We start from the raw sequence: 25,410 nt of genomic DNA on the forward strand, positions 1-25,410 counted from the left end.
GCCAAGCAACATGATATATCATAATTCATGTAATATCATAAACAGTGCACAAATATAAGAAAGACATTGCAGCATGTTGACACACGCATATACCGTATACCTCATACAAACTATATGTTAATTTCTCTCAAGTGCGCACCTATAATGAGATTTTGCCCTGATTTTCAGAGTGTATGTATGTAGTTGTATATACAGCTATACAGCAATTATGAAAATCAAATGAGAGTCTGAAGAATCATTGTCATGAGTAATGCAAATGATGATCATCAAGAAGTGGTGTATAGCCGTCATCATTGTTCTGGCTGTGTTTGTGTGTAAGTTTAATATTCAGCTCCTTCTCTGCTTAAAAATAAATATATAATGCAATATAAACAGACGTGAGAGGGAATAATATCTCACATCACAGACAACCTCGAATAACACTGGGGTGAACTCTTGTTGAATCCCACTTTAAAAGCCCCTGCTTCAGAATTAAGCTTTTACACGTTCAATTTCCTGCCAATTTGACAACAACATGACAGTGAATATCAAAAATAAACTTGATCCGTTGTCCGTTGGAAAACACAAACTATTTTAATTTGTTGTGCTCCAAGTTAGATGCAGCAGAAGTGCGTCATGCCGCTACTCCTGTGTAAACCCCCAACCCCCACCCACCTGTACACTCCACCAGTCAGGACAGACCTCCACCCCACGCCATCTCGCACCCTCTCCTTTGCCTCTCATTCGCTCGCTCACTCTTTGCCCCGACCTGCCAGAGACAGCAAGAGGGGTTCAAAAACACAATCTGACTCTCGGCAAAGGTCAGATTTCTCACTCGGCATGTCTCTGGGCTTTGGGCACAAAAGCCACTGAATTCACATCTATCAACTGGGCCCTAGCTTTTGTCCTGGGGAATGGAGGACTCGGAGTGGGCCCTTCACCAGACCAGCCCCTCCTGGAGTGCACTGTCAGGGGCAGCCAAACGTCTGGCCCGGCAGCCCTTTGACTGATGTACCCCTGCCATGTCACACGCACGGCGGCGCGCACACGCATACTCACTCGCATACACAATCCACCTTGCCCTCAACATTCTCCCGCATGCACCATACAATACCCTCAGACCACATCAAACGAAAAGCCCCACAGCTCCTTTTGAAAAGTAATGGTTTCACCCCCAAAGATGGCAGTTTGAGGGCCAGAGGGCTGTAATGCATGGACGACAAACCCTCCCTCCCGTGGACATGAATAGCATCCACCCTGCAAACTGAAATGTCCCCGATATCAAGTTTGAAGATACTGTAAAAGTTTTAGTTTTCTTCTCTGTTGTCATGCTGTGGGTATGCGCAGCAAAGCATCACAGAGTCACAGCCAGGCCGATGTTTTCATATCTTGTTTGCAGTCGCAATCATGTAAACCCGCTAGAAAAATACATTTCTGTGTTTTTAAAACTTTTTATGTAAACCACAAAATTCATTCAGTCCATTGTTTAGTTAACACACATCTCTGCATTCTTTTATATAGCTCTACATATGAGTTTAATTGAATATAGCTATGTGAATAAGAACCAAAGACCAAAGAAACGACAACAATAGAACAACAAAAAACTAAACAAACAGTTTAATTTGAAAGTTTTTCTAAAGCATAAAATTCAAATGAACTACAGGTACTGTTTATTTATCACAGTGGGGTTGGTATGACGCTTCCCACAAGAGCTCGCCACTTTTAAGATATTATACATAGTCACATTAGTGACCTCAATACATGTCACGTATTATATTTTAGCTTAACTGACAATATCTCATACCTTTAGCACAATATCACAGTCAGTGAGAGAGATTTATAATCATGTTTTCCCTGTGGTCAGGGAGTATTTAGCTCAAAGTTTGTTCAGCAATGATCCACATGGGCGTCAGACCGTACCAGTTCTCACTAATTCACCAACAAAATGTGTTTGTTTGTACAATATGTGATTGATGAAGAACATAACTGATATTTGACAAAAGATTTCAACCAACACCTTTGTAACAACAAAAAAAAAAAAAGTCCGGGTGCCAAATCAGGTCATGTGAAACAATTATATTTTTTATCATGGCTAACAAAAACTGAAGTAATATTTACAGTACACTGTGAGATCAAGGGTGGAACCTTTTGATAGAAATTCTTTAAAGGACATTTTCCTTTATGTGGGTGAGGAAGAACGAGACAAAGGTTTTTTTTTTCTCCTGTTATTAACCAGGATGAGTCATCATCATTTCAAAATCAACCAAAACCTGTTTTATGTACATACTTTGGACTTTGCTGTCGGCACTCAGGAACTGAAGCCAGGACTGTGTATCATTGCCTTATAGTTCACAGCCATAAAGTTGTTCATTTCCTCTTTTCTATAACCAGTAAATGTTAGTTATACACCACCTTTACGCAAAATAAAACCACTGTGGGAAAACAGGAATATCCAGTGTCCTGACGAAGTTCACACAGTTCTTTTCTAATTTTCTGTCACTTTGTAAATTCCACATTCTTGACATTCAGTCTTGTTTACAGTATATGGACATTGTGTACAAATGGTCCAGAGGCACTTTGCATGCCACTGCGGAAGAAACTGCCAGGCAAATAAGGGGTTTGTCTTATAAAGTATTCATTGTCACCTGGTAACGGCTGTCGTTTATCATTTCACCCTGAAATTACAATGAAAACTGATAGCTTATCACAGGGAGGGAAGGAGAAAGAGAGTGCTCTGAGGGACAGAGGCAAAGAAAGTGTTCTACGCGGCTCCGACATAGAGACAATCTCTTTTTTGTGAAAGAGTTATTTGCTTTAAGCTCAGTAATGTTTTTGTCAAATATCATAAAAACTCACAGAGAGACATAAGCAGACAGTTATTTTTATCTTACCTCAGTTTGAAATCTACTTGATATAACTGTATCCACTTAACGTGCGACGTTCGGTGACTGGTTATACTTTATACAAAGCAATAATTAGATATATAATGAATTTAAAAAAAGCTTTCACACATAGTAACAATGTGTTTAATTAAAATAATTGGTCTAAAAGCCTCAAATACTTGCGTGTAATAAACGTATAATATATTTTAATAAATGTGTAATCTCTTCCTCCCCAAAACCTTTTTTTTTAAAGTGTTGTGCTCCCCTCATTTGAATAGAGGCAGTGGAGGCTCCACCCCAAGAGAGTTGAAAGGCTAGAAGACCACAAAGATGGAAAAGGCCAGCCCACTGAGGGAGGGAGAAAAAAAACTGCTCTGGTTCCTCTGCCATAATTTCCTATCAGCCTATTCAGACAACATCACCAACAGCTTGGTCTGTGCGTGTGTGTGTGTATGGGGGCAAAGCAGAGAGTGAGACAGAGCGAGAGAGAGGCAGCGCACGAGAGGCAGAGAGAGAGCGACACAGAGAGAGAGAGCAGAGAAGGGGGAGGCTCCATATTCTTTCACCTACCCCCCGTCAAACCACAGGAAGGAGGGGCCAGACCCTAAGCTGCCAATCAAATCCGCTCGTGGCAGCCGGCATTATCTCAGCAACAAACTATTGACAGATTACATGTCAAGGAGTTTAGTGCATGATTGAAGGAAGCCTTTTTTTTTATCTAGTTACTTTTCCGCTTTATTTCCCCCCACCACCAACCAACATTCGAATGACTTTCTAACAGAGTTGAGTAATATTATGAAAGTTACATGTCTGAGAGGATTTAACTTCGACTTCCCTGAATATGGTGAGTACTCTTCTTCTTTTTCTGTCTGTGCCAGATATGTTTTATTATCTGACAGTTAAAGGTGTGCCTTTATCTCGGACTAAATACACTGAGAGGGGAAGTTGTTCATGATTAAACTATGTGCCAGCGCGTACGTATACCCAAGTGTTGCGACACCCTTATTTATAGCTCTTTGACAGTGCCCAAAGGTGACTGCAATATCAAATATGATGGCCCGTTTCACCAGCTTACGACTCATGACGCTGTGTTATATGCAGCACACATGTGAAGAAAGTTCTCAAAGCCAGTTTCATTTTCTCTTGCCAGAGTGTATTTCTCTTACAGGACATGAGAGCAACACAACTCCCTGACAGGCTTATTTTTTTCTTCTTCATTCGTGTTGTCCTGCTTGTTTAGTTCTTTCATTTAATTACATGTTTTTGAATAAGCCAGCATGTGGTACTGTAGAAATACAGGTATTGGTTTTACCCACAGAGGCACTGCCGATGCCATTAGGGTACGTTGAATGGCCTAAGGGTTTGTTGCCAAGGGGACAAAGCAAACAAACTGTTGTGTTGCTTATGTTGTCACACATGTAAAGGGAACCTGAGCAGAGCTAACACCTTTCCAGGTGCTTCTAATTAGTGTATATACAGTGCACTAGTGTAAGTGACAGTAAAACGTAAACATTATGATAAATTAAATGCATCCAATTTTAGGTAAAATGTAGCAAATAACAATATTAATTTAAAATATGTATTAAGATTTTTCACACTGATAAACAAACGCACCTGTGGGGCAGATAATTTAAAACGGTCTCAGACCTGTGACTGTCAGGTTAACAACAGTCATTCGGTGCGTACTTTTAGGAGGGTAAACTTGTCCTGTTGTAACTGCATTACACCTCACACTTATCAGCCTCACTCTCCTCACCACTTTACTTGAAATAGGGGGTTTGTGTGTGTTTTAAAATAAGTCCTCTGTACACATTTAGTTCTTTCTTTTTTTTGCGTGTACTGTATGTACGTGTGCGTTCTGTGTTTGCATGCTCTGAGTATGACTTCCCTTCATATATACGTGTGTGTGTGTGTGTGTGTGTGTGTATAGTCCCTCTGTATTTCATTATTTGCACCATACATAAATATTACTGCTCAATAACTAAATGATAACTTCTCATAGACTCTGATAAATCTTATCTGCCTTTTTTTTGTACCGCATTATTTTTAAACTGAGTGTATAAATATTTAGTAAAGGTTGTAGAGATATTTTTGAAGAGGGAGTTACTTTTAAAATAGTAGCAGTGTTTTAAAATAGCAGAGAGGATGGACGGGAAAATATTCATATCCAGAATTATTCTTTTCCTTTTTTTGGTCTTTTATATTTTTTGAAAAAAAAATCATGTAATTCAAACTTCATTCAAGCTTTTTTTGCTCCAGGCTGTTGTTTTTAATAGCTTTATTTGCCAGTTATGTACTCCCTCTGTTACTCTCTGTCCTCTTACAGTTATTCATTCTTCTTGCCGTTCAGCACTCCTGACACTGTATGAGCTCTAGTGCCCCTTAATAATGTATATGGCAGCCTTACTGACAAATAAAATAGAATCCAAACATGATGATTTTAATTAACAAAAACTCTGACAGACTGTATAGCGAACCACTCTGGCCACAGGTTTTCAGACATACATGAGGGCTCGCTTATCATGGGTGGTTATTTAAGGTGTCCTGTATTATAGTTTGAAATAACAACAAACAAGTACAACTGTTATTGTGACACACCCTAATTTCAAACTTTTCGTCAGCTCGGAAAATGTTTTTCTACCCTCTTATGAGTCATAATGTTGATTGCCTTCTCCCTCACTGAGTTGTCTCATTAACCCTTTGTGGCCCTCTCCATCTTTTACGGCCTTCCACAAAACCAGGATGAAATGAGGGAGAAAAACAAGCCCAGTTCTGAAGGCCCTCAATAACCTTTTATCACAATTTGGCAATAACCTGAATCAATTTGATGTCTTAAGCAATAAAATATGCTGTTGCACTCCTATTTCTGCTGCTCCTTGGATGACAGTAAATTTACATTTTTTAATTAAACTAGCCGGAATTTTTATTAGGGGGCTGGGCTATGCTAATGGGAATGTTGTGTACAGCAGATTAACAGAGTTTTGAAATAAATTTAACAGGGAGACATTTGGAGGAAAAAAAATGCGAGTCATTGTCTTTAACCTCTTTCATGCCGATTTCTCCTGGGGGATCCTTGTATTCTAAGGAGCCTTGTCAGGGAAGAGTGCTTCTCAGCAACGAGGTGATTAGTATCGCCTTGTCAACCGAGGAAAACACTCACATTCTCAAGATTTATTTTTTAAATACCGTTTACAAATGATATCAAAGTATATGATTTTTGTTACCTATTACATATACAATAGAATAAACTGACAAGATTTACATCCCTACGTTTGAATTACGTGTTTAAGGTAAAAGATTCCTATGTTCATATTTCAATTTGCTTTGTTTTGTTATTTAAAGGAAAAGAAGTCAAAAACAAATGTATCGCATTGTAATTTAAATGTATATTTAAAATCCGCACCTTACCAATTCATTCTTTTTTTTTTTCCTATCCTACGTCTAAATTAATTCCCTTTCGGTCTTTAAATTTAGATTTCTGATTTCACACCTACATCAAAGAAGAACTATTAAAATAAGTGTCAAATACAGTAGTTAATGGCAGCGTATATGTTTGTGTAGTTTTATGGTCCGCTCTCAGGATTTGATTGATGTTGCGCGAGGCTGTGTCTGTTATGCCTGGTTTTAGCAGAGTGGCAGAGGGAGAGAAGGGGGAACATAGACAGCAGACAAGGGGAGGGAGGTGTGTGTGTATGTGCGTGTGCGCGCGTGCGTGTGTGTGTGTGTGTGTGTGTGTGTGTGTGTTGGGGGGGGTAGACAGAAAGAGAGGGACAGCTGAGTCCTGATTGAGCATGTGCCCAGTCATCAGACACAAGCCACCCAACACCATAATTACCTTAACCCCCGTCTTTTAATACCCAAATCACACCAACTGGCCTTTTTTTTTTTTTTTTTTTTTTACCGGTAGAAAGAGGAAACATTAGAGATCAAACGATCAAATAAACTCCAGATGCACGTGGGCTGCCATGCATCTTGCCGCAGTAGCCAAAGTGTTCAGGGCTACTTGATATGGGCCAGGAGCAAGGCAAGTGGCATCACCACCCCCTTTCTTCAATCCTGTGCACTCATGCAGTGGCCAGCACCTAATTAAAACCTCAAAGCTCCCCGTCACCAATCTGGAGTAATGGCCTAATTAATACTCAGTGAAGAAATATTCCAGAATGATAAACAGGTTGCACCTTGGGTCTTCATTGCCTTTATTATCTAAAATATAACAGGCCAAGTTTTTATTATCGCAGATAATGCATGTTTGTTAAACTGCTCTACTAAAATTGAGGGAAATGGAAATGGTGAATTGTCCTGTTTAATTAAACTATCTCAAAAAGGACGGCAGTGAATTATACACTCTAACATTAATTAGGGGAAAGAAAGTTTAATCATGCATTATTTTCTGGACAAAAATGTCTTTTTTCCCCCCATAATCTTACTCATTTGTCTCGGCGTATCCAGCCGTAAAGAAATCCTGCTTTTAATCTCACAGCTGAATATGCCGTGTCATGTATTCTTCTGTGCAGAGTCAAGAGGAGAAGCTTCCGGCAAATTTTTTTTTTTAACCCTGACTCGATTTCTTAATCTTACATATGAAATTATAATTTCATGCAAAGTAAGGGAGAAGAATAATCTCTAGTCGTTGATATGCTATATAAGAAGGGAAAAGGGGAAAATGAAGAGGTAATTAGCAGAGTGGAAGACTTTGGCGCGTTTGTCTGAAAGCGTGGTCTCCACTGGCCATGAATGAATTTGCATGCTTCGCTTATCGAAGCACACTTATTAGGCCAGCTGAAAGAGAGATTAAGCCGGCACAAAATGTGGTGACTAATCCTTTTAAATGTGGCAGGGGGTCTTTAAGGTGTGAACCAGTCCGTACTGTAGGTTAGTGGCTATGGAATGTGACAGACTGCAACTTTCATACAACTGAGTAGAAGAAAAGGAAGCAGCAGACGCGGGGTTAACTGTTTAATGACAAGGACAGTGATTGACAACGGGTAATAAATTGATAGTATATCTCTTGACCCTCTTATCTCTGGAACAAACACATCAGGTGGGGTCAGACTGGGTTGATAAAATGACGGAAACACTTTGTGTGGTCCAACATCAGTGGCTCTGCCTTGTTTTTTAATCAATAATTGTTTGTGAGTTTCGTTACTCATACAAGGCAAAAAAAAGATGAGGAGCAAGTCTGTCTTCTCGCTTTGAGTTTCACTTCTCTGTCACCTTTTTCTTTGACGGGAATTCAGTGTACTGTCTACTGTGCTTCATTTTTTGATAGGAGGAAAGGAAAAAAATAATCAACACAAACACAGAACCTCTTTTTTCTGTCACCTTCGCTACGAGCGGGAAAATGTTTGCTCTGCCGAGTTACAGAGCCAATACCCCTGTCCTCATCCGTAATTGACTGCAAACAGGAACGTGGTGACGTTTAAACACTGCCCTCCTCTCTCTTCTGTGTCACACACACATATCCTCCGCACAGTCCCCCAACCCGGCACCCCTCGACTTCAGGTTCCCCCTTCTGCCGTGTGTTTTTTCATGTGACATTCTATTCACTTGGGTCAGTAGCAGGCAGCACCAGCAATAATTACTGTCTGTACATGATAAATCTGAAGCCCAGCTGTTCATTTCTGTCACTGCCAGCAGAGACAGAAAGAGAGAGAAAGATAGAGAGGACAGGGGGAGAGAGGGGAGAAGAGAGACCAGGAGTTTGCGGTTTGCCGGATTTCTTTCTTTTTTTTTTCTTCTTTTTTTTTTTTTTTTTTACTTGGTAACCTGATAGGATTACATGGTTCTAGATTCCACACCTGTTAAGAGGCTGTTAGCAGAACAGTTGGCAGTCCCATAGCCACAGCTTAGCCTTTTTCTTCTCTCGCTGCTGTCCGTTCTCTATCCTCCTTTTGGAGATTTCACCCCGCATGTATGACGGGAGTTTGTTTCTCTGGGTTCCTGGCTCAGTCAGGGGTGAGGAGGGGGGAGCGCTCCTTGTGACACGCGAGCGGTGTGTGTTTGATGTTAGAGTGCGTACCCTACGATTCTGTGTGTGTGTGTGTGCGTGCGCGCGTGTGTGAGGCCGGGTCGGCTGACATCTCTTTTTCCCCTCCCTCTCCTGAGAGCCGTTGTCTGCCATCAGTTGCGCCTCCCTCTCCGACCTCAGTCACACCGGAGCCCCCCCCCCCCTCTGCCGGAACAACGTATATACAAGCAACACGACAGCAGACAAAGAAAGAATTCAATTTGTTGTTTTTTTCACGGGGTGGGGGACAGGTGTTGGCAGCGTTGTAAAATGCCCAAATACAGGTTAAACCAGACGATTTAAATGATTAAGGGTTGGGTTGAGAACGTTTGTGCGTATTTTAGGAGTGCCAAAGCCATGCTGTCAATTAGAAATACTTTTGGAAGGAGTGGAGAAATGAGTAATGCGTAAAATTTGTTGCCTGTTTTCTCTTGTTCAGCTATTATTAAGGTGGAAAACAGCTCTGAATGTTCAGGGAAATATTGTGTAGAAGACAGTTTGTGGGGGAATCTGTGATCATAGGTTGTTTTATGCCTTGGTGCGACGTGTCTCACTGCCTTATTTGGCATTCAGCAGCAACCCAGTTCTTTGGCTTCGTCACTTTCTATGGGCCCTCAGCACCTGTTCCCCCTATTGTGCCGGAATTTTCTATATTTGGCAAGGAGTTGGACTCTCTCAGTTGGTGTGCAGATCAATGTTTCTAGTAGTTCGAGAGAGACAAACTATACTCTCCAACATTATTACACGTGCTGTTGCTCAGTTGTTCAGAAGACAATATTAGAAAACATGATTCAACTTGGGAGGACTACGAAACATTTCTCACCAGGGCATCTAAATGTCATGCCGTCCCTTGCATGTTATTGACACGTTGCCTTGCCAGGAGTGCAAATTATCTTCCTTCCGAAGCGCAAGAGAAATAAAAAAAGAGAGCAAAGTTAATAGATATCTCAGGCTAACTTTTAATTGTTCTGATATGTAATCGCTAAATGACAATAAAAAAGGAGCAGGGCCACTTTAAAAGCTTTATCTCTCCTGCTCTGTGCCCAAAGTGTCATGTCCATAACAGCACCAGCTGATCTACAGAGTAAAATAACCGCTAAGCCTTATTGTTTGGACAATATTGGAGCCCCCCCACCCCACACACACCCCACCCCCTGCCTCCCCCCGCTGCTTCTCTCCCCTCTCCCTTGATTCATTTCACCCACTGTCCTCGGCTGCTGGAAAATGGCGTTAATTTTTTTATTACCTGTTTGACTCTCCAGCCTTATTACTGTAGCCCCTTAATGTTCTCTGTAACCGTGGAAACCAGATGAATAAATGTCCGCCAAAGAAAATGAGATGATTAAACAGGTCACCCTTGCAAAACAAATTCGCTTGGTCGAGCGCAATTTGTGTACCAAGCGGCTGTCTTAACAGTTTGCTAACAAGGGGATTGTTTGCCAGACTAACTGACAGAGAAGGGAGGGGGAAATGAAGATATCTGGGGAAAAAGGATATGATTGAAGAGATAATATTTTAGATCACTATGCTGTTTGTCTCATCTCTTTATTCCTCAGGATAATCGGGTGTTTGTGCAACATTTCAAGTTCTATCCTGCCTTATTTTGTATTCCTTAAATAATGAGACTTTAGACAGGTTCTTTTCCAGTGTTCTTTATATTTTAGCTCCATTTATGAGTAAGATTTAAGTTTAAAGCATCCATCCATATTATTGTCATAAGCATTTGGTGTGTGATCATCAGCAAGTGCAGTAGCAAATAGAATTTCCCTCATTTATGTGGCAACCAATCATTACTGCTAATTGTCCTTGAGGCCATCTGTATGGAATGGCTTGTCCTCTATTGGTGTTGGAACAGGACTGGTCATGGATTTACTAGTCCAATAATACTACTTAACTCCTCCAACCTCCATAGTCAGCGCAACACAGTTCGTATTCACATCTGCAGTAATAAATATAAAGGAGTTTTTTTTTTTTTTCTCCCTAAATTAAACAGTAGCCTGAACAGCATCCTGGTCTCAAAGTGTCACTAAGTTTCGTTCCCATGATTCCTCCGCCCTTCCCTTCCTTCTCCAAGTGTAATGTTCTCATATGACTTGTTTTAAGCAAAGCTCTCTGACAACCATATGAACCGTCTGGTGTTTTCATCTGGGAAAATAAGAGACTAGGTCGGGCAGATTTAGCCATGTAACGATAGGGCAAACATGCAGACTTGGACTGGAATCAGGCCTGTGTTGCCATTCTGACCACAAATCATAAATGTCGGGGACACGGCGGTGGTGTTGTTTATGGAAGGATGCCACGCTGCGCCACTCAAGGGTGTTGCCTGTTTGCATTGATGCACCACCACCACTTACCGCCTCTTGCTTTAAAACAACTTCCGCATCCCACTCAGCCCAGCCATTTTGTCCCGTTACCAAAGCAGATCCCAAATGTTCACCACAGCTTTAGCCTCAACGTTAAAGGAAGGAGGGTTGTTGCTCAAAGCGGAGCCGTGGCTTCTTTGAGTCGTTTGTGGGACAGAAGATGGCAAGCAGAGTTTTTCCATTGGTAGACGGGGTATTTCATCCCAATACAGGGATGCTACTGCTCAAAACTGAAAAGCACTTATGCATTATTGATGTTTTAATTTGTGCAAATGCCCAAGTCTTTGTTAAGTGATTATAGTGCTGGGGAGATAACAGGGGAGGTACTTCTCTATGAAACAAGAGCTTGCTTGCTGGCCGCACTGGGAAGCCATTGGACTAAATCTAACAAGTCCGCGCTTCTACTCAGCTCCGTGTGAGAGGGAGGGAGGAAAGCAAGGGAGGGGGGAGGAGGTGACGAGAGTTGACTGAAAAAATATCAACGTGTCTAAGATAAGGAAAAATTCAGGCGTTGATCTTTTGTCCTTATTTCAACTACACCTCCCGTTTATGATGTTGGGTTTATAGGTCTTTTACATCCCTTATCAAAAATTATTTGATGTAAATACAATAGAACTGACCTGAAAAGGCCCCATGTGTAAATACTCCTCATGACACACTAGAAACTGACCTTGGGAGAAGAATGCAAAGTTATAACGCTTGCAAAACAAGCCAATAAAATAATACCCCATTGAAAGGAGGGAGTTTGGGTAAATATAAAAGAGACGAGAGGAGAAGCAGTTTTCTTTCCCTGCAATGATTAACTCAGAACAAAGGTTATCAGGGATGACATTTTTTTAAACTCTGTAATTTATGTAATTGCCCGCTACAGCTACCTTGCCAGATAAACAATGACGGTCGGAAAGGTTGAAACCTTCCCCTAGAAAACAAACAAGCGAATATGCGCAGACTAGGAGCCGAGCTAAAAAAGATTTCTTTCCATATCCTAGTTGATCCAATCTCCCACTACGTCTCAGATCATTGCCACCAGAGCATAAAAACCTGTGTTTCCTCTATTGTGCAGTGTGGTGTCTGTGATGGTTGTCCAAACTCGGCCTCGCTGCTCCCACACCTGCAGCTGTTCACACAGCCTGCCTTCCTCCAGCTCCTAACGCATGTACAACCTGTAAATTATGCTGTATTCATTTAGCTCAGACTGCATTAATATGGACTCTATCAATGTCAACTCATGAGATAAGTGTCTTAGTTTTGGCTTTGGTTTAGGTATTAGTCATTCTCCTTTGTTCATTGCCTTTATTCCTGCTTTATTCTTTGGGAAAATCTGCTCAAGTATGGAACCAGGCTTTGCCTTCTGCTTTGAGGTCCCTGGTGGAGGTAAAACACGAGAGCATGCGTGTGCACATACGTGCACACAGACACAGACAGACACACACACACACACACACACGCACGCACACACAATAGGGCTCTCAGGCTTCCCCAAGCATTTACTGCTTTATTAAGCTGTCTCATGAACCCACTAGCAGAACATGAGAATACAGGAAAAAAAGAAAAGCCCATATTACTTAGATGATTTGATGTCATTTGTGGACTACAAAACACTAGGCTTTATTGTGTGCGCAGGGAGAAAGAGCGGGAGCAGGAAAGAAAAAAAAAGAAGTTGGCTTAGAAATTCAGAATTTCAATTAGCGTACGTAATCTGAACCTGCCGGCTTTGATAGAGGCTTTTTTTTTTTTGCTAAGAATACAGCAGCACTTGTAAAACATTAATTAAGCAGACTTGTTTTTTTAAAGGATAGAGTAAAGTGTGCTTTATGCAGTCCTTTTCACTGAACAAAAGGCAGTTACCTCACATAGAGGACCGCTTCACCCAAACCATTTGGAAAAAAGGGGGCCATTTAAATTGGAGAAAAACACAAAAGACAAAAAAGACAAGCCATTGAGAGTAATGTTCTGAAAGAGATGATATCATATGAGAGCACAGTCTTTTGCTGAAGAAAAGAAATGTATCCCTGCCTCAGTGAAACCTAAGCTTGGCGCAGGAAAACGAGACCCTATTTTAATGACTTTCTACCTGACAGATGACTTTAGACCGCCTTTTGGATCACATTGCTCTGACTTTGTCTCTTACATCATCAAACCATTGATTATTAATAGTTTGTATGAATTGTTAATTGATGGGTAACATGAGTTATGATGGCAACATTCTCCTAAATGTTAAAAGATAACTGTTTGATCTGTTGTGTAAACAAAATCTTGAAAGAGTCTCAAACGTTTCCACCCCACGGTGAATGTTTGTGGCAAAGCCGTGGTATGTCTGTTTGTGCTGCACGGGGGCCGGAGCCCTCTTGAAATTTCTACTCTTTTCTGGTTAGCGTGGCTACATGATACTGCACACTGAAATGCATGCTCTAAACAACACTAGTTAGCATTGAAGGGGGTTACAGTTCATTCACACGCTTTGGTTTTATTTTCCATGACTGTATCAAGATAAAAGACAATGTTATTGCCAATAGATCATTTACCAGGTTCAGAGGCAGATAATGGGCAAGTTATAAAAAAGGTGATTTCTTTTCACCTGTTTTTTTTCCACTTCATGGATTATATAATAGAAAAAGAGCAGAAAAGGAAAGTCCCTGTCTCACTTTTGCACACAGTGTTGTGTTTGCATTTTCCACAGACTATTGTAAATCCTGATGCAGTGGGTGATGAGTACACATACAGATGATACATTAAAACTGCCATAACTCGCACACCCAGCAAAGCTAAAAATCAATTGGAATGGATAGTTAAGCTGGCCCCTAAAAATCAATGAGCAATTCATGTCCTTGATCACACAGTGTCATTCCTCTCAATGTTAGAGGCTGATGAGGGCTCAACATACACACGCGTATACAAACATACAGGAAACTTTCAGACACATTCAGCGTCAGTGTAGTGTGAGTTCAGACTAAATTAAAACACACAGGACAAGGACACACATATTTATTACTTAGACTTTAAATAACTTCTTTAAAAAAAAAAACCTTTTTGCTGTAGCTTTTCAGTTTCAAAACTGAATGAATATACAAAAGGTTTGAAATGTACTGAGGCGGTGCTAAATGAGGTTGGGATGTTTTATCGGGGCCAGCTGGTGACTACAACATAGTAGTCAATCTATTGAAAATAGCAGGGAGTCAAATTTCAAAGCTCATGTTGTTGTTTTTAAACCGTGCAAAATGTTGCAATCCGACAACATTGTACACCAAGCCTGGAAAATAGAGATGACCTTATAACCATTACATGGTGGGGGCACAGACACACTCAAATACCACCACACACACACACACACACACACACACACACACACACACGCACACACACACGTGCACAGACATAGTGGTGTAGGAAGAGGAGAAAGGCGATAAGGTTGTCCAAATGAAGAGGATAAAAAAATCTGCGTTTCAAAATAGCAATTTTGCCCTTATTAATGCCATTAGTGTAACAGTCATAATGGATCAAATCAACGGATGACCGAAGCAACTCCTCTGTCTCTGCGCTATGACGGGATTATGTCGGGAACAATTTGGGCATTTTATGTTGATGGGTGAAGTTTCAAGTGCTGTAGTATCCTGCAAACCGCCTCTAAATTATGCCCATAGTTTATATCTCTCTTTTTATGTGTTTCTTTTTTCTACTTCTTTCTCTGCTTCTCTCCCCTGCTCTTTGTACCTATTTTATCCCTCGTTTTTAAGTACCTTCTGAACATTTGTTTGCTGTTGCCACCCTTCGTTTTGGCTGGCTATCAGCAGAAGTGACCCTTTCATTGGGAACCACTGTATTTTTAACCTAGATTTAGATAATGGCACTGTTACAGTCATTTTTGCTCCTGGGCTATTCGCTGCTTTGAGGCCATTCATGTCACTCACACTTTGTATCCCCCCCGTTACCAATTATAGCCACACTGACCAATTCAGAGCCAAAGCTACGACAGAAATTATGTCCATGCGACACCATATCTTCGACGTCAAATCTCAGTTTCTGCTTTGAAACCGTTTTCTTGAGCCCCCCCATTTGTCCATAGAGTCTGTGGTGCATTAGTTACGAGTTAGCAGTTGCCCGGCCTTAACAGGTGGTCATCTTTTACAGTCTATAACATTTGAAAGGGTCATTCAGCCCACTAGCTAAATACCTCAGATTTGGGGAGAGGACAGGGCCTTCGAAACAGTTGTCGCCTGTCAGGAGGAGCAGAGAGTCAGAAGGACCAGGCGAACACTTGCTCGTCCCCTCATCGAGGTGAGAATTTTCCAGCAGCTGTCACTCGGCCTCTTTACCTCGTGTGTTTTTAGAGGGGTGGGTTTTTTTTTCCCTCTCATTTCCAATAAAGAAGAAATGACTGTTTGTGGCAACTGGAGGGGGAGGGCGAACTCCAGTGCTGTGCCCTGTCACTCACAATCTCGCCCGTGTGTGTCCTCCTCTAGAAGGGTTACATGTCTCATCAGCCGCCAATCATGAGGCGCACGGGAGACGAGCTGAACGACAGAGTTCTCTTTCTCGTTATTCGACTGCTTAAAAAGCTCTGTTGGTTTATTTTAAAGTTTGGCGTCACAAAACTCCTTCCATTTGGCCACGCACGGTAGCAGAAAGAAGCCTTTCATTTGCCTCCGTTCTGCCTCTCCACGACTGCACTACCCTTCTCTCTACCATACCCTCTTCCTTTCCCTGTCTCCCTCACTCCCCCTTTCTCCCCCCCTCAATCCATCTGCATCATGTCGATCTGTCAGACTGCCAGTGTCTGTTCCAATTAGATTCCACTTAATACACGTAACCTCGATTAACACGCAATCAAGCCCAGATAAATCACGTCCTTTAAGTCCCCCCCTCTGCCTCTCCTGTGTTGCTTTGCATCACTCAGTTTTTCCCAACAAGCTTTCTTCGCCGCAGTCGTTGGTCACAATGTATAAAATCACACGATGACTGCGCAAGCAGGTAAACTTAGAAAATGTCCTCAGCTGTGACATTTCGCTGCAGAGACAGGTGCTTTTCACCTCTAACCAAACGCTCTGCCTTAGTGTGCGTCTCACTTCTGTTTCCAGTAATGTGAAGTTCCTCTTGTGTTTCCAGCAGACTCTTGTTGGTGCCCTTCTCACCCCTGAAGATGAAGGTGTCTTAATTACATCTTTGGTTAAAAAGCTACAAAAGACACCCTGGGCTTTCTCTACATTGCGGGAGGCTGTGTAGTCTATTGTCTCGGTGACCTTTTTAGCTAGCGGACAATTGGTTTGACTAGATTACAAATTAAGACACAGCACCAGGCACTTAGAAAGCAAGTCTGTTAGAGAGCAGTTCTATTACTACCAGCCTGTGAAAGCCACTGGGCCATACATTTTAAGCATCACATAAATGGCCACAAAGTCAGGCATCACATGCACATTGTTCCGGATCTATGAAATATAAAGTTACATTTGCTTTAATGATATCTGCAATGCCATAGTGCCTCTTTGCCAGTGGCAGAAAGGGAAAAATACACAAAGCTACTCCAGAGCTTGGGATTCAGGGCTGATTATAATTCTTTTAACAAAGTTAATAATTTACACTGTTTATGCTAATAGGGGAAAAGAGGTCTGTTGAATTACCAAACAGCGAAAACCACTAAAAATACAAACCAAATGAAAACAACCTGGGGCACTGAAAAAGCACACACAGCACTCTTGGGGTCTTCTTTTATTAATCGCAGCTAAAAGTGCTAACATTGACATGTTGAACAGATTAGCCTCTTTAATAACGGGGCGGGTCAACATGGCTACTGCTGCTGATCCACGAGGATATCCTGTCGGGAGGCGGATAGCCTGTGTGTTTCATATCCTGACCCCTGCCTCTATGGGGCTAGCCCCTGTACTAAAGATACACTGCATCTGGCCTGTGCATTCACTGCATGAGAAACATGACACTCTTGCTCTTTATTTATCCACATTGTATTTTTTATTCTTTTTTACCCTTTTCTTAAATTTGAAATGTCTGGCAATTGTGTTATTGTAATGTCTGTCGGCACGGCTACCGCTTTTGTAGCCGTGCTGTGTTCAAAAGTGGAAGCTGTGGCAGTTAGAGATCTGGCTTTGTTTCACACAGCGACAGCTTGTGTCATACACGCTCAGGCTGCCGCTGTACAGCATTAATGGTTTTAAATATCTCAATGCTAGTTGGAGCTGACAAGGCCTGCCGGTGTGCAGTGTGTAAATAGGGCTTGGATTTAAAATAAATTAAGCTATGAGAAAGGCTCACGTTGATCCATTTCTTATCTCCTTTGCTGCCTTGTCAGCCCCAAGCCCTTTTAGATAGTGTGGACAAGCAGAGGGACGAGCAGTGCTCATTCACAGTTTCTTGCGTGTAAGAATAGCCTGTGATTACTACTTACTAATAAAGAATGTATTACATGTATAGCCACGGTTGGCACTACTTTTTCAACTTCTTCGAAACTGTTGATCTCTGCAAAACCAATTATAAAGTTGTGCGTGTTTTATTTAATTAGTATTGGGTGCAAACAAAATGAGTATTGAATAGACACCCGATAGCCCTCTGCCCTGTCTTTTTCCATTTATAAACTCACAGCCTCAACAATGTAGCACTGTCTCTTTAAAAGGGGTGACAGTTGACTATAAGTTGAGCTAATTCTTTTTTTCTCTTTCCCAGAGAAAAAAAAATGAGAACAACGCTGATGAGTTTTAACAGCTTCAGCCAGGCGATGGGCAAATATAATAAGTGTTTTCGTAGACGTCACCAATGATTATCTCATCTGGGCATTTTGGGTGAATGTAGTGGATTTAGAGGCTCGTCTCCCTTTGTGCTGACATCACCCTTTAACCAACCAAATTAAATCATGGCTAAAATCATTTGAAACTCTCCCAGAGTCTGTCTCAAATGGCTAAACAATGAAAGTCTGGGAAAAATTTAAAGGGAGCGCTGTGTGCGTGTGCGGGTTTGAGTGAGTTTAGTCGTGGGGGATGGGAGGGGGGGCACTGTGGAAATGGGGGCAAATTAACCCTCACACTGAATAATGGGATAAGGAAAACCAATATTTAGCACATTCTTAAGAGAATTTAAATGACTGGGTTGTGACGCAGTACTGTGCACTCATGGCTGTTTTTATTAAAAGTATTTAATCATTCAGCATAAAGTTTTTATTTCCTGTATTTAATTTTTCGGTGATTTGTAATTGTAGTTGAACTTATGGAGAAATCTCAGCGGCTTCAGCATGGAAAGTTCTATGTAAGGAAAATCTCAGAAGGCATATAAAACACGGCCGAAGTCAGTCTTGATATAGCTCCACTTTTATAGATTGAAAGTCAGATTAAAGGGCATGAGTGTCCAGTTCCCACACTCAGAGTATGTTGCATGGAAAATGTGTTTTGATACTGATACCACTATGACACACTACAGGCAAGAAAAAACTAAATGACACCTGTGTATTTTATAAACACATTTTGGTGTCGTGCCCTCATAGCGCTGGCATGCATTCCAGGCTCTTACAGTGACAGTGATAATTAAAAATGACCTCTTAAAGATTTTTTCTTTAAAATAGAGAAAACAGAGATAAATATAAATGTACGATGACCTTGGAGACTTAAATGCAACTTTACAAAAACATGCCATAAAGTTGTAGTAAATGTGCAATTCTTTATGTATTTATTTCTTATTTTCTCCATACTGCAGTATTTACTTGTTAGCCATAAGGTGAGGTCTACGAGCATGGCTGGAACACACAGGGATTCGTCAGCTGTCCCGTCTCACCACTCGCGTGCTGTAGCCGGCCACCCATGACCTTGTGAAATGAACAAAGGAGTAAAAGACAGAGAGAAAGTGAGTGAGAGGAGTCAGTGAAGGAGTGGTGGCAAAGTGTGGAGGTGCATGGAGGTGGGGGTGGGGGGGTGGGGTTGCTGCTAAAGGCCTCAACTCAGCCAACGTGGCCTGATGTGACAGGATTAGCTAAGCCCCGGTGAGCATGGCTGGTACTGTGAGGCTGTGTGTGCGTGTGTGAGTGTGTGTGTGTGTGCGTGCGCGCGTGTGTGGCAGGCAGTGTGCACAGCAGACTGGGAACCCTGAACTGCTGCTTGCCACCAGCCGAGCCAAGACAAGACATGAGAGATCAACAGTGTGTCAGCCCATCGCTGCCATCAAGCCTTAGCCCTCATCACCCTCCCCTTCCACCAATGGGAGAGAGCCAGACCATAGAAGATACAGCCAAGGGAGTCAAGATACAGTAGGGGGGAGACACAGTGGGGGACAAGTGGGCGGGCAGCTGGGGCTAAAGTGAACGTGAGTTGGAAAATGATCCTATTAAATTGAATTAAAGAGGCAGTCTTCATTTACTCCAAGAATGATGGATTTGGATAATTAACAGTGTTAATGGGGACTGGTTAAAGAGGGCAAAGGAAACCGGTGATTGCAGATGGAGAGTAAAGGGGCCAGGTCAGACCTGCATTGTAGTCAGTCCGGCAGCCCATAAGGCATTTTTTTTCTTTTTTCCCCTGCACCTTGGTCACTTGGTGGGGATTATTTTGTAAGCGCTTCCAGACTGTGTCACAATGTTGAGAAACGCTACAAACCTCCCTCACCTCTTTTTCTTTTCAAGGTGTTCTTTTTTTTTTCCCCACAACTCCACCTTTATGAAAGGGCAGTGGCTGTAAGATGATCTGAACACGGCAGATCAAAGGCTGTTTTGTTGTGTGGTTTAGCGCACGGCCTGCCGGGGAGCATGCATGTGAATAAGGAAATAAAAGAAGCGATAGGAGGGTGTCACTGATGAGCGTGTAGGTTTAGTGTCGATATATTTTGCAGTAGTGTACTGCAGCAGTGAGTGCATTATACCAGTTTAATGCCCTCATCTCGGGACCTAATTATGGCACTAGTAGTGTGTGTGAAGTGTATGTGTCTGCACGCACATGCAGTGGTGTGCTTGTGTGCCTGGGTTTTCACTTTGGTCAGTGCACAAACCCTATCTGCATGTCCTTAATTCTTGATGATGTGTAGGCCTCAGGCAGTGTGTGTGATGGAGAGGATGTCTGTGTGCCAAGTTGAAGTGATCAGGCGGCAGGGCATGAGCCCTCACCCTCCTGAAAAATCCCGTTGGTTTTCTCACAGCGGCCGACCAACGGTAGTACGTCGCTGGTTACCACAGCCGGGACTGGTGACAGCCACCACAAAGTAGCCAGATTTATGGAGCGCTACTGTATGTGTCACTGGGTAATCTGCGGCTCCCCTATTACTTTCTAAATAAAAGCTAATCCTGAGGAGGAACTAGTTAGCTTCATTTACATGATCTTGGCCAGTGCCTTAGTAATTCTGTTTTTCCCCTATACGCAGCGTATATCATGTGCTGCATTGTTTAGGGTCGAGCAGTTTTCCTTTGACACAGAGTTGTGGATGTAATCAATTTCGACAGTTGTAGACGCACACTCAACTCTCCATTACCCGGGATGATGTGCACCACAGCTTACCTGAACCCTGATTAGGGAGAAAATGTCTTGAGTAAAGGGATCAAATAATTTTATGCTACTTTTCTCCTTTCAAAAAAATTAACACCACAGTCGCACGCGTGTGTGTAAGCGAGAGAGTGATAGAGTGTGTGAAAAAAAACAATCTCATCAAGCAGGAGGCCGTTTGCTTAGCAAGAGCTGACAGTCTTTGTGTATGTAAATGAAGAATTTAGACTAATGGAGTTGAACCATTTCTAATTTTGTGATGGCAAGAGGATTTTGATTGAAAGTAATTAAGCAAGCTAGCTGTAAAATTAATTAAAGCAAAAGGAGGGGGGGACTTTTATTGGATTGGATAGCGATATAGCTGCTGTCAGGCAGGGGGACAAATGGGGGTGACCTGGATTCTCTGCCCTCCCTCCTCCCACTCGGGACTTTTATGTCACTTTAATCTCCTTAGAGCGGCTGGTGTGCATTTGTTCGAAATAATCAAGGAAATATGGTCAGAAATTGTCAGCTTTCAGATCTAATTTACCTGACAGCCTCGCAAGAGTGTGTGCACGCGCAGGCATGCATGTGACAGTGGCAGGTCCTTTTTTTTCCCCTTGCCCTCTCCTCAGCTTTGTGGAAAATGCTCTTGACAGTCTTGAAGCATCTTGGTCGTCGGAGGGCGGGGGAGATGAGGAACTTGGGTGGCTTTAAGATGGACATTTCAATGAGGCGTGTTTGGCCCGGCTTAGCACCTCTGACACTGTTGTGTGCGTGCACACACACCAACATGTTTAATTGCCTCTGTAACATATTCAGACTCCGTTTGGCCGCTGTAGCAGCACTTCTCAGCCTCTGTTGTCTGCAGGTAGCCTAAACGAGCAGAAGCAGATTACAGCCATGACAAAGCCTGTTACAGCTACTTAACCACTAACAAATACGATTGGCCAATCCTGCACAAATAGAAATGGAACTTATTGTCCTTTTAGTTTAGAAAAATAGCAACATCTTATTTCTTATCTTATTTAAAGTCAATGCTCATTTCAAAACAAAACCAACTTTCATCATAAGCTGACGATTTAATAGCTGTAAAGTTGTTAAAAATATCAACCACCTGTGCAATTTGTGCTAAGCTAATAACTAGTCATAAAATTGCCCTGCTAATGTCCTGCGACATCTATATGGCTTTGAGCTGTATGGGGTCCATATTAAAGATCCACAGGGTTCCCTGCCATTCCACAGTGGGTGAGATGCCACTTCCTCTTAAAGCTTCTCATTGCTTGCTGGCGTTTGTGACATAGGGTCTCAGTGTGGCCCTCAGTACCCCCTGAAGAGACAGTTAATTAAGGCCTGGACCCAGACAACGCTGCCGGGACTCTCACCCATCACACCATCATCTGCCCCTGCCGCCACCACTCCCCTCCTCAACTCTGCAGCCGGCGGGGCCTGTGGGAAAGCAGAGCGCCGGAGCTGCGCCACCATCGGGGCCCCTAACGGGATTAGGAGTCCTCTGAAAATAGGACCTTAGCACCAAAAGCCTCTCACCCACCTTCATCTGCCCAAAGGATCCCCCTCAATTCAGCCCCAGCCCTCCTCCCCCCTTATAAGACGGCTCCACCCGAGCTCCATTTTATCAATTAATGTAATAAAAGGTGGAACAAAGAGCTTTCTTTCCCCTGCTCTGTAATTAGAGGGGGAGATCTCCAGAGGACTGGCATTCCTTGGGCCCGAAAAACATGATTCTCACTCCCCCCCTCTACTCTGCTGCCACCACTCAAGCGGAACATGGCTCCTCGATGTATAAGGGTGATAATGTAAATGTAGTGTAGTCTGCCAGGCAAACCCGGCACAACCTATTTTGCAGTGGCTTTATCTAAGTGTGAACAAATGAATGTAACATTTGGAAGAGTGATACATTATTAACTCTAATTGATTCCTTTATAACACTATACATCCACTGTCACCTTCACTTTGGCTCGCACGAGTACATGCGCTCTGAATCACTCCTGTCGCTGTCCCTATTCTAACACGTTACGTGTCACCACACACTGTTAACAAACGTGATAAAACCACCTGAATCGAGAATATCAGGTATTGCGTCTGCCTATGTGTGTTTTTGTCTGTTAAGGTGAGATACAGTAGACGTTCCTGTGCGTGTGTTCATATGTGTGAGCGTCTTACTCTCTCCGTCTCTCTTGTGCTTAACTGTGTCTACACGGGTGTGAAAGTAAAAGAGAGACGGGGCGCCTGCTTTCACAGCCACTGGAGCTTTCGATAGGAATTAGTTTTACAACATATGCAAATGTTCCCCCTTGAAAAAAAGGGGGTCTTTAAGTGACAGGTTGATATGTGATTAAACGACAATTAGAGTGCTGAAAATAAGTGTCGGCAGTAGGTCAAGCACTGGGCGGCTCAGCTAAAAGGTAGCAGACTATCGAGGAGAAAACATTCCCAGGCTGAGGCCAGGAACAGGACCCAAAACAAATTAGAAAGGTGAAGGGGGAACAAGGTTGGCACTGTGTTCCAATAAACCCACAACAAAAAGAAGTTCTGTGTTTTGCCTGGATGACAAAAGACACACTATTCATGATTAAATTAGGATCAGCGCTGAGCATAAATTCAAACCTTGAATCCTAACATTTTGTCAAATTGTATGGACTCAAAGTGTTAAAACGTTATACTTAACGGGCATATTTAACCTTTAAGGGACTCCACCATGTGATGGCGATGCCCTGCTTGTCCCAGTTTTAACCTTTAGTGTCCCCAGCCCAGATTAAAACCAGTTGTCCGCCCCAGTGTAAGCTGCACCCCTCTCCTCTGCTGCCCTTTAAGTTAAAAGTACAGAGACATGAGGGATTCTGTGTCTTTCTCTCTCTGGCCGTCCTTCTCTAATAAACACATACACAGTGATAAACACACACACACGCTCACACAACCATACAGGCAGAGACATAAAAGGGCTCACGCTTATTCTGGCAACAGATGGCCCTGTCCCTATAATCCCCTTTGATGCTGCGGTGGGCAGTGGCTCCTGAACATCTCTGAAGCCAAAGCCCCAACAAAACTTGAGCTACTTTTCCTTTAACTGACCCCAATTGCCAAGGAGCTGTCAGCTGTCAGACCTGGTTAAGAGCGTCTTTACTGGGGGAGACTGAAGGGCACAGGTTTCTCTCTCTCTTTCTTTCTCTCTCTCTCTCTCTCTCTGTCTCTCTCTCTCTCTCTCTCTCTCTCGTCATTCGGCTTCCTGTTTGTTTTCTGTCACAGACGGTTCATTCCACCTCCACACCGTGGCCGTGAAAGCAGGTTGACCGTGGTACTCTGACTCGTAGTACAGACGGCACTTACTGTATTTCTCCTCTGTTCCTTCCAGAAGGCGAAAGAGAGAACCTCCCCGAGCTCTAATATTGGAGCCACAGATGGCAGGAGGTGGGCTAAGAGGCTTAGATTTCATTGAACAGCTCACCTTAATTATTGTCAATTGTAAGAAAAGAGGGTCTTTTCACTGGTTGTGTAACCCATTCGTTATAATTACATTTAAATTTAAATTTAAAACATCGCACATCCTCACTTATTTTTTACAAACATAACTTTTTTTTGACTGATTTAGAAATATATTTTGCTTATCTTTTTTTGGTTGTCCTCACAGGCATCTGTGTAAGTGGGCACTTTAGTTTGGAGAGCTGAACAGTGGATGCTGATGAAATAAATCTGCTATCTCTAAAGAAAGTGGTTCTGTCTCTGATAAGATAAAATCCCCATGATAGTAATGAGCTCACTAATGGAGTTTTAAAAATTATTTAAGTACCTTTAACCCTTTTCTTTCACAGTAAAAAGCGACTGCAGTTCACACTTTTCTGATTTTGCAGAAGAATGTGCAAGTTATTTTATTCTATCATTTATAGTCTCTAATTGAAGCACAGCGTTGTGTTAAACACCCCTGATTAAACTGAAGATCGCTCACCCAAATATTTGAGCGAACCGGCAGTACGAAGCACTCCGCTTTCTTATTAATTTTGCACTGTAAATAGAATCAAATGTGAACTCGTGTCTCAACCTTTGTCTTAAATAATTTCCTTCCCCTAATGTTGGGAGCTTGGGTCTGTAATTGGAGGACAGCAGTTAAATGTCTCCTCGGGTGCAGAGGCGACTGATTGGAGCAGTCTCTGCTGTTTCATTTGGAAAGCACCAGATTCTAACGCACACAAACGGGGAAACACAAATTAGTGCTCGCTGGCTATGAGATTTCAGAGAAATCTTCTGTGCTGTTCGATTATGTATTATCATCTGAGAGCTTTGGGGGATAATCATCTCTGAGATTTGCTCACGTTTCCAGCAGGTCTGCTGAGATGCATGTACGTAGCTAATGGGATTGGGCTTTTTTTTTTCTATCCCTCTCCTGTGGCGTTATGGAGCTGGCAGCTGAACTTGAACGGATGCGCATGGTGCTGAGTCGTGCACAGGACTATTTCAAGACTGAAATGCGATTGTTTTAATACTTTAATCCACCTGTCCTTGGCATTCAGGATGTTGCAGAAGTCGCCTAATTATTTCAGTGCCCTCTATCCTTCCTAGTTGAGACAGCAGCACCCTTCTGTTGCTAAATAAGTCCATCCGAAAAGGGTTTTCTTCTATTAATTGTTCTTAAAGTAAAAAGTGTTAATTTATCTAAGGGGGAAAAACTTCTGAATCTTTCTTTAAAAAAAATGTATAGCCTAATTGAAATTTTAAATATGCATGTA

At 42.3% G+C, this 25,410-nt stretch overlaps 1 protein-coding gene across 1 annotated transcript in view; it reads left to right on the top strand.

The window, feature by feature from the left end:
* Nucleotides 1-3,257: 3,257 nt before the first annotated feature.
* Nucleotides 3,258-25,410, top strand: part of casz1 (castor zinc finger 1) — a 78,208-nt gene continuing 56,055 nt past the window's right edge. Inside the window, exon 1 of the mRNA XM_030423138.1 lies at nt 3,258-3,705. Coding sequence (XP_030278998.1) covers nt 3,657-3,705 — 49 coding nt within the window. The 5' untranslated portion in view covers nt 3,258-3,656. The remainder of the gene's footprint in view (nt 3,706-25,410) is intronic.

Source organism: Sparus aurata, chromosome 7 (assembly GCF_900880675.1).
Source record: "Sparus aurata chromosome 7, fSpaAur1.1, whole genome shotgun sequence".
In the NCBI taxonomy this organism is placed as follows: domain Eukaryota; kingdom Metazoa; phylum Chordata; class Actinopteri; order Spariformes; family Sparidae; genus Sparus; species Sparus aurata.